The sequence below is a fragment of the Phyllosticta citriasiana genome (assembly GCF_038021145.1).
Source record: "Phyllosticta citriasiana strain CBS 120426 chromosome Unknown IWZ02scaffold_12, whole genome shotgun sequence".
Classification (NCBI taxonomy): Eukaryota; Fungi; Ascomycota; class Dothideomycetes; order Botryosphaeriales; family Phyllostictaceae; genus Phyllosticta; species Phyllosticta citriasiana.
In genome coordinates, this window is record NW_027117289.1 from 984,194 (window position 1) to 997,274 (window position 13,081).

Below are 13,081 nucleotides of genomic sequence, written 5' to 3' on the forward strand. Positions count from 1 at the left end.
GCTTGCTGTCTGTCTACACTCTCTTATACTTACATATGTAGTCTGTCGTAGGTAGCAGCTTGCTCGACTCTCTTATCTTCTCTTCTGTAGCCCATCTTGGCTCATCGTGGTCGCATTTCCTTGCCATCTTTTGCTTCTTGTTTCTTGCTTCTTGTTTTTCTTGTGTTATGTTGTCGTTGGTCAGATGATTGTGCGCCGTGCTGTCACGTCACCCCTGCACTTTTAGTCTAGTTACTTGTTTACTGGTGTCTGATGTACGTCTTTTCGGGTTTCAGCTGGATAGTGAGTGGGTGAAGTTGAGGTGCAGATGCAGAGGGTGTGGTGTTTTATGGCGACGTTTTCTTCTTGCCCCTATTTGCTTGTCTTAGTCCAGCTTTCCCACACACACCTCGGGGCGCAGAGGAGAGGAAGAGACTATATAGGTGCTGTGGGGATTCTGCTGCGTGGGGTTCTGTCATGGGCCTTTTGTCGATAGGTAGATTGGCCAGGTGGTGTGACAATAAATGTAAGTGTTAACTTAATTGTCGTCCGCCTTGCTCCCGGCACTTTTGGCCTTGTCACTGACGTTTCCAGAGTAATTCGGACACTTTGGCGAATACTTTGTAAACACATGTGGGCAGCTCGACATTCACATGCCATGTGAAACTGTAAGTGAATAAATTGGCCGTGGTGACACGGCATCCGCTTTTGGGTCGGCAGTCGACTTGGTCATTTGTTTCTTCGCCGACCAACCTCTCCTCGACACCACACTGTGCTTCCACTCAGCTCGGTGTGAGGCCTTCCATCTTCTTGGTCTGCGCCTCATCCTTGGATCATTGGCGCCAGGTCATTGCGATCAAGGCGTTGCGGTGTTGGCTCCTCTTGCTCGTTTGCTTCTTTTGCGACCAACCTCTCCTCACCACCAGATCGCGCTTCGTCTCTGGAGGTGCTTCCGCCCGGTGCATCTATTCTCGGTCTGCGCCTCATCCTTGGATCATCGGCGCCAGGTCATTGCGGTCAAGGCATTGCGGTGCTAGCGTCTTGCGCGTTTGCTTCCACGCCGACACACCCCTACATCACACAACGCGCTTCGTTCCTGAAGGCGCATTCGCTCAATGTGAGTCGTTCCGCTCCGTCAATCTGTACCTCATCCTCAGATCATTGACGTCGAGTAATTGCAGTCAAGCGACTGCAGTGCTGGCTCTTTAGTGGCCTGGTCTTGCTCGTTTGCTTCTTCGCCGACTGACCTTTCCACAGCACCTCATTGCGCTTTATCTCTGGAGGTCTTTCATCATAGTAAGGTCCCCCAATTTGGCCAACTTCAGTTTTTGCCTCATAGAATTGACATCAAGTGATTGTAGTCAAGCTTCTACGGCCGACTCACTCTAGTGAAGTCGACTGCTTTTAAGTCGTCGCGCTCAGGTCGCGGCGGTTATTTCACTTAAGTCGATTCACAAGCTGCCCTTCCGGCTCCTCCTGCTTGTTCACACCCTCACTGGTCAATATCCTCACAACACCACACCGCGGACCGTCTCGAGAGACATTTTGTCAGCGCGTGATCTCGGCACCACGTCGCTAAGGTCGGCACGAATGCTGCGCCTTTAGCTCAAGTATTTGGAAACAGGTAAGGCAGGCCTCGTTGGTTTTCAAATCTCCTTCCTCCTGATCTTTGCTCATGCAGGTCCCGCCGTCACTGTCCGATTTCCTCAAATCGAGCTATCAGCAATACAAGGAAGACACAAACGTCGTCGCGTCATGGCTCGCCATCACTGCCCGAAGCTGTGGCTATCCTGAAGATTTGCTCCTCCACCGAAACACGACCAAATCGGGCACTCAGACCACATGACGACTCAAGGGGAAGGCGCGCAAGGAAGCCAAGCAAGCAGCAAGCTCTGCAGGTGCGACGGCAAGCAGTGCAGCGAAGTCCGCATACGTCATCGCCGTCAAGGACTTCACCAGTCTGGCCGAGTTCATCGCAGCCAAGAAGAAGTCAAGTTTCAAGGTTCCGCCCCACTTTCGAAGACGCTGGAGCGCGCGATAAGCGTCCGCAAGAAACATGGCACGGCTGCTGCTCCACGTGTGGCTTCGGAGAATTCCAAAAAAGGCCATTCGTACTTCGTGGGCATCCTGGAGCGTGTCACGGAAGTTCTGGCTCCGCTTATGCCTGACAATATGACGATGCCGCAGAATCGCAGCGCAGACCCTCGAGTCGAAGAATTTTCCAACAGTTTCGCTGCTTTGAACGTTGAAGAGCCCTCTCAGAAGTTCCTCGACGCACCAGATATCGTCATCCCGGAGCGACCACCGCCAGACTTTGAGGCCGAGATGCTTGATGACTTCTACGAGATGACTTTGGCCAGCTCCATGCTGCAGTACGACCTGATTTTAATTCGCCAAGTCATCAAAAACCTCTGGGTTGGTTACAAGTATGGCTATTACGATACCATCGCTGTCTCATTGGTGATGAACACAGCGATAGACTTTGCGCGTGCCTTGGAAAACGACTTGTCTGCTTCGATGGAAAAATACGGCGGTTTCAAAGCCCCCAGTTTGAAGGAATCTCAATGGTTCATCACATCGATTTCGGCGTGTATGTATGTGAACCTCTGGAGTCCAAATACGACAAAACCCCGTGGTTCTACAATATGGCAGAGGAGGCCACGCTGAACGCATATTTCTTGCTCAAAAGTTTCCTGCATGAAATGAGGGACAGCCCTAACGATATCCCGATCGTCGCGCCCGAGTTACGTGGCAGCCTCTACGACCCGGCTAGCGACCGAAAATCCAAAACGCCAGCGCAAAAATTTGAAGAAGATTAGGGTTTGCTCGCTGAATTTTTCCTTTTCGCGACTCTTCACGTCAGAGCTGCATTCCCCGACGAATCACCGTCCGAAGACGAACTGATCCGTGGCTTCAGAGTAGTCCTGAAGACCGGCAAAATTCAGTTCTGGAATGTACTGGCGGTCCAGCTTTTTCTAGATGATCACCACCTTCTACGGGAAGACGCAGTCCGGCCCTGGGACGAGATGCGCGAGGCTGCCGAAGAGATTGAGACGACCCGTTCTACCTCTTTCGCAAACATCCAGTCTACTGCGGTCTTTGGAAATGTAAACTTGAAGCACACTTCCATGAACTCGGAGTTAGCTTTGCCAGCATGTGGACCGCCTCTCTGTCTGTCTATCATCTCTATTATGCTGTCCGCCACGAGAAGCTTCTTGAAAAGACATGGAAAGACATGGAGACCTTCATCGAGTTGCAAGGCGAGACAATCTTTAAAGGCAGATCGCCAGAGACTCCAGACCAGTACCTGAGCCGATTCTTTATTACGCACGGCATCTCCGCTTCATCTTTTGCCAAGGATGCACGTCAACAATTCAAGCCCTCCAAAGCTGGCATCAAACCACTTGCAATGCAAGCTCCGCTTGCGCTGATCTTCCTCGATCGCTTCGCCAGAAACTCGTTTCGACATGAATTCACTCCCGAAGAACTCAAAAGGATCATGGAAAAGACCATTTTGTGGAGCCATGATGACTTTGAGGTGAAGGGTATGAGACCGTGGGAAGTCGCCTTTGGATTGAAGCTGTCGCGACCCTCTCGCAGCCAAGCCCGCTGTCAAGCAAGGGATATGAACAAGACCAAGGGTTTGCAGCGACTCACGGTTCCCGAACTATTGAGGAAGATGTTCAACGCACTGGAAGGCGAAATGTTCGAAATGACCTTCAACTACTTCCGTATGCATATGCAGTGCTGGAAGGTCCTTCAGTCCATCGCAAAAGACTCCCACAAAGTCCTGTCATCGATGGACTGCTTTCCAATGATAGACAACGCAGCTCGGCTTCCTTACGTGGCGGGCATGGTCTTCCTTTCAACAATGGGGAATAGCAACTTGTTCGTCGCCAAAATGGCCCCAACCAAGAATCCTCCTGGATGCGCACCCATTTTGTTTGTCGATACCGCCAACGCGATCGAGGCATTCATTGACAATGGTGAGGGCGCCGTTGTGACTGGTGACTCAGACGAGGAAGAGGAGGACACTGACGATGAAGACGATGATGAGACGGAGGCGCCGGCTGAGCTTCCGTTGAACCCCAATCCCATCTGGCGCTCTAGTTACGAGATATATTACGCCAGCCAGCGCGCGCGGTACTTTGCTCAATTTTCGCCCATCGAAAAGTTGGCCAAGGCAGGCGCCATTAAGTCCGATGAGCACTCTGAGAAATTCAACAGGCTCGTCAACGCATTGGAAAAGTTGGGCCAGTGAGACTCGCAAGTTTCCCGTCCACATAGAGATAGGTAACGTCGCTATGCGAGCGACAAAGTTGGGTTTTGGTTCAGGCCTAGGTGTGAAACTCATTTACAACTTGCTGACTGAATGTGCCGTCTTCCCCCTCAGGGGCCGCGACTACCGACCTCTCGTGGATTTCGTCGACCAACAAGTTGCGAATGCCATCCGCAGACGGTCTGCATTAGCAAAAGACTTCCTTGCTTCAAAACGCTACGTGTCGCTAATACATGATCATTGGTTGTCCAGCATCAGCTTTTGCGTCGGGGGGCAAGATTTCGAAGTGTTGCGGGCAGGCGGGTTGCAAAGCCAATTCGACGCGTTTTTAAGGGGTCTGTTCAATCATAACCCACGGTCGACGAAGTCTAGAGGAAAAGCCTCGAGTGAGAGGGGCAAGTCAATGCCATGGGCAAGGGCGACCTTGACAGTCTGTTCCGCCCGTTGGGCCCTGAATGGAGGTGATAGCAAGGATGTACAGGTTAACACGGGTAACCTAGCTAATATATGGGAACGCGTAAATCGGATCAGTTCTGATTTCCGTTCGATAACGACGCCATTAGGACTGGTCAGAAGGCAGAATTAGCCGGTGTCAAGAAAGGAGTGAAATTGGGAATGCAAGCAGTGTAAGAGGAGAGGCCCCGCTATGGTTGCTGGGAGGATACCAAATTCGACGCTATTGTCGTTGCAACGGATTCGGAATATGCTGTCGATGGGGTCACTAAATGCCTTCCGGGATGGAAGGAAAGAACAGCGATCGATTGAAAAGAGAATGATAGGAGACTATCACTAGATGAATTCCGACGAGCTGCTCGACCTCTCTTCCCATGCTCTGGAGGCTTCGGTGTCTCGCTCCCACAACATGTTTTCTTGATGATTCTCTGCCCGGAACGCAGTGCCTCTTTCCACTGGCTTCGACATGGATGGGTAGCTAGAGCAAAGTCCTTGGCAGAGCTACTCAAAACTCAATCTTGCCGCACAACCCCAACAAATACTCATCCCTCCCCCTCCGACCTCCGATCACTCCCGTCTCCACTCTTTGCCTTCGAGATCAATCCTCAAGGCATGGCCACAACAACCGACGCGAACGGAACCTTAGGCGCTCTGCCTGGAGAATTGCAGAACAAGATATTCCAGTACTTGGATGGGCGATCGTCTTTCTTTCTCGGGGCCACGAATCGCTACTTCCGACGCACAGCTGATTTGACGAGAAATGAGAAAATCACATTTCTCCTTCAACTAGAGCAAAATTTCTCAAAGAACTTGTACGGCTGTACCGTGTGTCTTGGGCTCAAGAAACGCCTTGAATTCGGGTCCGATCAAGTGACCAGAAGGCGTGTGAAGGGCGGCACCGCGGCCAAGTACCGCTTCTGCTCTGCATGCGCACGAGCGAACAATCTCTACGAAGGAAACTTTAAGAGGATCTTTGTTGATCCAGTTTTACACCGGCCGCTTGTTCCTGACATCAAGCCCTGGATAGATGACCTAGAAGCCCATGAAGAAACACCGAATCTCAGAGGCACCAGGTCCTTATGACGACAAAACTTCGCCTCAACGGGAAATCCATCAGGACTTGCGGCCAACTTCAACCTGCACTACCATCTCTATCAATTACATCTGCCGGCGCAGCAGTCAAGATCATCGAGGGCTCACTTCGCTTCTGGAGTTCTGTTCCGACAAACGCATTGGGATGCTCCCGCTTATTTGGATACTCAGACATCTTTTCCAGTGCCATCTGCCAACCCTTTAGTCGCCAACCTTCTTAGACAAGATATCAGTGCATCAAGCCTTGATCTGATATGGTGGTATCCACTCATTCAATTCTACACATTTTTCTGCAATTTCCGTTTTCGTTCGTCCTTTGAGCGGTCGTGAAGCGACTACTTTTCACCTCTCGCTCATCCATCATTAGTCCACCAAATGTGCACGTTTGACAAGAATTCTACCCGGAGAATTTGAGCCAATGGCGCACGAGTATGCAGAGAACGAGCCTGGTGACAAAATTTGTGGCACGCACCAAAAAAGTCAAATTAGTAGTGGAGAGCAGATTAGGAGCATTCATATTCGCGAACAGATGATTGATGGGGAGCATTCAAGTCCTACTATATCAGAATACTCGGGAGATTCAAGCGTTTACAAAGGACGGCAACAGGGAACATTCAAGGTCTAGTTCGAGAAAACCCACACTTGTGTGCCACGCCTTTTGTCACAAAGTCTTAGACGCTGCCAATCCTCCTTCGTCTCTAAACCCATGGAGGAAACAAATACAAATACGGCTGTTTCTTGGGATTTCGCTTGAGGTCTCGCCCTTCGTTGGAAATGTTGCTGTAACAAAGAACTGCCGCTTGGGCCGCGACGTGAGTTTTGCGAGCGTTGGGGACGCGGTTCTCACGCACCGTGGTGCCCCTGTACCAAACTCGGGCCTTATTTTGTAGAAGACATCTTGCTGCACAGCAGCAATGCGAAGGACTCGCTGTCAAAGGACGATGCTTCTGAGCTTCTTGACTGGTTCAAAAACGCCGTTGTCATTGCATTGCAAGATTTCGCTGTCATGTCTTGCTTCGTTGTTCTTTTGCGAATCCTGCGGGGAATGCGAATCCTGCTGTTCCAAGAATGACAGATTGATCCATTGTACAGGAAGACACATCAGAGGGTGATGGAGCGCACGTTTGGAGGAGATATTTCGAACTGACGATCGATTGCAGGCTGTACAATTTACGATTGAAAGCGGACTTGTAGAGTGGACACGGCAGAATTGATTTTCAATCATCGGCGCTCAAATACCTGGTAAATTTGTTGCGATGATCAATTGAGCACTGAAGATTTCGTTTTTAATCTAAAGTCTTCAAGATATGCTGCTTATTGATCTGCCTATCGAGATTTTACTCCCGGCATTCTAATCTGACGGTTGCGATTGGCTTCCGACCCGTTGGAGACTCGACCACCTCGTTCAATCTTGTCTGCTAAACTTTAAGCAACTTTTAGCCTTGCTGATTTATCAACGCGCAGGATGCATCACTGCCCAAAAGCCGAAGTTCCGGTAGCTATTAGTACTTATCTGCTCCACTCCTTCCACCACTGTGTCCATTTCCACCCTCTCAATTCGCAGGCACGTCTGATCCAACGCAATTTGCCATTTCATATCGACGATACATCCATGTCTATGTGAAGGGAACAGGTCCTATCAAGGACTTCATATCCGAGAATCAGCATGAGCGAGTCCATTCGAATCCCAGACACCAGTAGACATACTAGGAGCATCGCGTTCACACAGAGGATAACGGTACCTACCATGGCGGGGACTTCAACAGAGCCGTCCCGCGCAAGAAGCAGTCGTAGCGAGGTCCTTACAAGCTCAGATGGGAAAAGAGAGATACCGTTCCGCCCAAGATTCGACAGCAGCCAAATCCTTACAAGCAAAGATCAGAATGGAGAGATAGGTCTCTTCAGCAAGCTTCCCGGCGAACTCCAGAATCAGATTTTCCTCAATCTAGACTGTCTTTCCGCCTTGTTTCTCGCAGCGACAAACCGATATTTCCGAGACGTCATCAACCCTCCAGTATCAACGCGCGCAGAGAGGCTCACGTGCTTGCGTGAGCAGGAGCCTCTTCCAGGAAAAGACGACTACTTTGGCTGCACTAAGTGCTGGCTAATTAAACCGCGCTCAGCTTTTGGGTCGCCACAGGTCAGAAAAAAGCGCGCCAAGGGCAACTCTCAATCGCACAAACGGTTTTGCAGGGATTGTGGCGTTTCCAAACGCATATACACGCCTGGAACTTTCGTTGAGTTCAGCGCGCCAGCTGATTCCGGGAATGTTGAGGCGAGAGGTACTTACGCATGGCAATGTTGCGGCGGATCTTTGCAGCTTCGGGACATCTGCGAAATCTGTGGGGGGTGTGAGCTGTGTGCACTTAGCCGTAGTTTTTGTTTTCCCAGTTGTAAACAGTGCAGTAGTGCAGGGTACTGTTTGAGGGGATGGCCGGACTACCCAATTTAAAAAGAAGAGGTTGGACCACTTGCAGCCCAGGATGGACAGCTGGTAGCATACTGCTGAGTCCTTCGAATTACATTGAGGCAAGACCTTTGGTCCATGGCATCAATTCGACGAGCCCGACTTGTTCCGATATAAAGAATTGGGAAGCTGATATTTGATTTGGCGCAGTACGGAGCAGAGTGCGAAGAACATGAGACGAACCGTACTCATGTGAGCAGACACAGCACTTGCTCCACAAGCTCAATACTTGCGACCAAGGAGCATTCGACAGGCGAAGCAAGGTACGACTGACTCATGGAGAAAACGCTTAAGTGAGAACAACGATGGGTCGATCAACCAGTGGTCCGCTTTGGTCATTGCCCCATTGTAAGGCCGTCTACTGCTTTTGCGATCAAGAGTCCTCCTCATACTGGACCTGAAGCCAACTCTGACACCACGAAATTCACACGCTGTCCATCAGCCACGTCTTCGAGAATGGCGGAGAAGAAAAACGGCTGCATCGGCGCACTGCTCGGCGAAACACAAAACCAGATCTTCAACTACCTGGATTACCCATCAGCCATTTTACTCGGTGCGATGAATCACTGCTACAAAAATCTCGACCTAGTCTCCTTCATCGGGGAAAGAGAAAAGCTCGCCTTCATGAGAAATGCTGAAAGACACTGGCCATTGGTCGACTCTAATTGGGGCTGTGCCAGGAATGAAATGGCATGCGCTTCATGCTACCGCATCAGGCATTTCACAAAGTTCGCCTGTGCCCAGATCGACAATAATCTAAGCGCAAATGCGATCAAAAACGACAGGCTGAGAAATCAGTACTACAAGGACTGTGGCAAGCAGAGGACCATGTTTACCCACAACTGTGCCAAGCTGAGTAAGTTTGATGAGATATCGCCAGCGTTAATAAACACCATGATAGCGTCGCGGCCTGGCGCGACAGACGTGTGGAACTGCTTCGTCTGCCCCCTCATCAACAACAAATTCGTCAACTACGGCTGCCCGAGGTGCAACAAGTGCGTGCGCATCCACTTTGGCCACGATATGCTTGATCCTCAATTCTGCGAGGAATGCAAACAATTCCCGGTATTTGGGGGAGAGGGAAGCAGGCTCCATTTCAGTGGGGGCGAGGGATTCCCTTTCGATGTATCCCCGTCTGAGATGGCTGAGGTGTTCCGGTCTCTGACATTTTCCTGAGGATTCCGCGGCTCAACGGCTCTTTCAAAAACTATCGAAGGACATGGATCTCTCTGATTCGGATTGGAGGCCTGAGACTGTGAGGCTACGCATGTGGATACGGAGGAAGACGTATGAGGATTGATTAGGACGATAGCGACGAAGAAGTTGGCTTTAGGACTGTACAGTTCGTCGTTTTTTGCCGCTTTTGAGGTTTATAACGTCAGTGGTCTTTGTTTGGGATAATGGTACCTGGGATGGAGAGGGATCAGCAGGCGTACGGGGCATTTAGATAATGTTAGCCCAGGAAAATGGAACGTCAGGTCCAAGTACATCAAGGGCGATTGTCATGATTCAGTGTCGTGGTGTTGAATCGACTCAAGCTGCCGTGGGCGGCAGCCGAGCGGCATCGGGCCGGTCAGGCTCTGCCGATCCCTGCGGCAATCATCAACTCTGCCTGCTTGTCTTCCCGACATCATCTGCGCCCCGAACACCAACCAGCCACTCGACCAATCTCTCATCAGCTGCGACATCGGCTTCCTATCATTCCTTGGGGTCGCCATTGAACGCCGACATCCATTGCGGCGCGTCAGCACCTCGACGACAAGAGACTTGGGGAACAATGACGGTCCTTTTCGCGGGCCCATCTCCACGGAGCATTGGTTGAAACGACGGCAAGAGAGCGACCACAGGCCAGTCAGACAATGATGTCAAGCTGACTGCCTACGACCTTCGACCGAAATTTCGTCCTGCTTCGCCGCGGCGGAGGGGCCCCGGACTTGGGTGCTTTGGTCCATCAACTCTGCTTCCCGTGTTTCGTTCCCGAAGCCTGACTGGCGTGACGGTGGGTCGAGCTACGGCCAAGTCCTGTAGATGCGCGAAACGAGCTGCAAACAGGACAAAAAAATTGATTGGCTGCCGCCGCTTGCAAACACCAATTCTGGTCGCAACTGGCATGAAATCCCTGAACCCGGGAGCCCTACGTCCAAAATCCACCGTCCCGTGCGATACAAGTTGCCCCGTCCGTTGCCCACCATGCCTGGAGAGTGGACCTTGGGCCGCGCTGCTCAAGCTGCGCCTTTGCGACTGTGGCTACCTGAGCCTTGCTGACCACTGGAAAAACTAGTATACTTAATGACGGTGCGGCCCTGATGATCCTTCGTCGTCTTTCGCGTTACAACTTTTTATAAGCTATTGCGGTCCGGGGCTATGGATGACGAAAAGCGTACCAGTCTTCACGAACAAACTTCTGATAATGGCTCAGCTCCTCCAGAGAGCCTCCCGTACCCTGGAGACCTGGCGCCCCATGTCGACGACGACGTTCAGGACAATATGGTGCTCGAAAAGATTGACTGGGCTGACGACCCTGCCAACCCCCACAACTGGAGTTTTGGCAAAAGATGTTTCCATACATTCATACCAAGTAAGACTGTCTCCGGCTAGTGCAGTCGACCTTTGCTAACAAGATATAGCAAGCATTGCTTTCATCACGTATGTCGATCCCTGAACTGAAAGAGAGCGCCGACTTACAAGAAGCAGCACCCTCTCATCTTCCATATACACGCCTGGCCGCGCCCAGTTGATGAATGAATTTGGTGTCTCTTCGACCGTGGCCATCCTACCATTCTCCTTTTATACACTCGGCCTCGCGTTCGGACCTCTTATTGCTTCACCCTGCAGTGAGAATTTTGGTCGACGCGCTGTCTATCTTGTTTGTACGCCAATATTTGCGCTATTTACTCTGGGTGCTGGGTTCTCGCAGAGCGTTGCAGCTTTGATTCTCTGCCGTTTCTTTGCTGGTTGCTTTGGCAGCCCAGCGCTGAGCGTTGGAAATGGCAGCATATCAGATGTTTGGGCTCCCCATGAACGCACAGTCCCAACGGCATTGATTGTGTGCGGGCCGTTCCTGGGACCTGCTTTTGGGTAAGTAAGGCCACTTTCTCTTGTCTATTTCTGCTGACGCAGACAGGCCTCTGCTTGGAGGATTTGTCGTGGAAGGGAAAGATTGGCGCTGGACGCAATGGACCATTCTCTTCTTCGTCGTTGCCTTTTTGACGCCAGCATTCTTCATGAGCGAGACGTACAAGAAGCAGATATTAAAAATCCGCGCAAAGAAACAAACAGGCCGCGACGCAGAGCTACAGCGCACCGAAACCGCAGCATCGCGCGCCTCGAAAGCAGCGCAAGGAATCCAAGTCGTACTGATGAACACTCTCGGTCGTCCCATCCACATGCTCTTCACCGAGCCCATCATCGGTCTCTTCAGTCTCTACGTCGCCTTCATCTTCGGAGTCCAATACGCCTTCTTCGAGTCTTCCGCATACGTCTTCGAAACATTCTACGGCTTCTCGCTCGGCTCTCAGGGTCTCACGTTCCTCGGTCTCGCCGCCGGCTGCCTCATCGGCTTCACGACCATCACCACCAACAGCTACGTCTTCGACAAGCCGCGCGTGGCCCGCTGGCGCGCGCAGCAAGAGCAACTCGCGCTGCAAAACGCCAGCAACCGCACCTCATCGACGCAAGTCAACGCGCCGGCCGACGACCCCGGCGCCCTCGAATCCGGCGTCGTCGAGTCGGCGCACGCGCAACCGCTGCGCACAAGCTACACTTCGCCGCCCGAATTCACGCTGTACATCGCCTACCCGGGCACGGTGATGCTGCCAATCGCGCTGTTTCTCTTCGGCTGGACGGCGCAGTACCGCGTGCACTGGATCGTGCCGATCATCGGCGAGGCGCTGTTCGGCACGGCGAACTTGCTCATCTTCATGGCCTGCACCGCGTACCTCATGAACACGTACGGCCCGCGCTACGGCGCGAGCGCCATGGCCGCCTGCTCGCTGCTGCGGTATATCCTGGGTGCCGTCTTCCCGCTCTTCATTTTGCAGATGTATGAGACGTTGGGGACGGGGTGGGCGACGAGTTTGTTGGGGTTCGTCACGGTTGCTATGGCGATTATTCCGTGTTGTTTCATGCGTTGGGGCGCGTTCTTGAGGAGTAAGAGCCAGTATCCGTGTGAGGGATGAGGCAAGAGAAGAGGAGGTCAGTGATGAGTTTTTTTTTTGGTTCGGTTCACGATTTTTCTTTGGCGTTGGCATCTTTTGGCATATGGTTGGGCGACGTGGATGGATGAAGCATCGCATGGCATCAAAAAGCAGCTTGAGGCGTACGCAGTAGAGTAGACGGACAGACAGATAGATACCTAGATGCCCGCCCCTACCCCACGACATCACATTGCACATAATCCAGACATAGCTACCTACATAATCTGACCACATTCTCACTCCAACTTGCTCTTTCCAATAAAATCTCCAACTCCACGACACGTCGTCCAAACAACCTTAATGCTATGATCCACTGCTTCCCTGTCTCGCACGCGCGCGCCGCTGGGTCCCGCATCTCGCTTACGCTGCCGCTTTGAGTAAAGGTGGGCGATCTGGTGCGAGTCTGGTGAGTGTTTATCCGGGTGTGGGCTAAGTCTTGTTTTGACTTGCTTTGTCGTTGACTTGTTGTACCGGGTCGCTTTTCGTTTGGTTGTATGGGAAGAGGGGGAGGAGGGGGTTGTGGTGGTTGTGATGGTTGAGATGCTAAGGTTGGTGGTGATGGTGTTGGGAGCGGCCTGCGCTCTCCTTCTCTCTCCTCCTCTTCTCTCTTTACAC

General features: G+C 51.8%; 3 protein-coding genes across 3 annotated transcripts; all 3 read left to right on the forward strand.

Annotated features, from left to right (window-relative positions):
* Positions 1-1,821: 1,821 nt before the first annotated feature.
* On the forward strand, positions 1,822-4,240 carry IWZ02DRAFT_501670 (uncharacterized protein; the record flags this gene model as incomplete). The annotated part of the gene is made up of 3 exons (XM_066770283.1): positions 1,822-2,573; positions 2,843-3,086; positions 3,188-4,240. 3 exons carry the CDS (start codon positions 1,822-1,824, stop codon positions 4,238-4,240), a joined length of 2,049 nt encoding a protein of 682 aa, XP_066620129.1.
* Positions 4,241-8,780: 4,540 nt separating this feature from the next.
* IWZ02DRAFT_459544 (uncharacterized protein) lies at positions 8,781-9,859 on the forward strand. Its single transcript, XM_066768088.1, has one exon. It carries the CDS (start codon positions 8,829-8,831, stop codon positions 9,444-9,446), a length of 618 nt encoding a protein of 205 aa, XP_066620130.1. The 5' UTR covers positions 8,781-8,828; the 3' UTR covers positions 9,447-9,859.
* Positions 9,860-10,508: 649 nt separating this feature from the next.
* IWZ02DRAFT_62266 (benomyl/methotrexate resistance protein) lies at positions 10,509-12,563 on the forward strand. The gene is made up of 4 exons (XM_066770974.1): positions 10,509-10,848; positions 10,898-10,916; positions 10,965-11,348; positions 11,395-12,563. The coding sequence occupies exons 1-4, from the start codon at positions 10,635-10,637 to the stop codon at positions 12,446-12,448; spliced, it is 1,671 nt and encodes a 556-aa protein (XP_066620131.1). The 5' UTR covers positions 10,509-10,634; the 3' UTR covers positions 12,449-12,563.
* Positions 12,564-13,081: the final 518 nt, after the last annotated feature.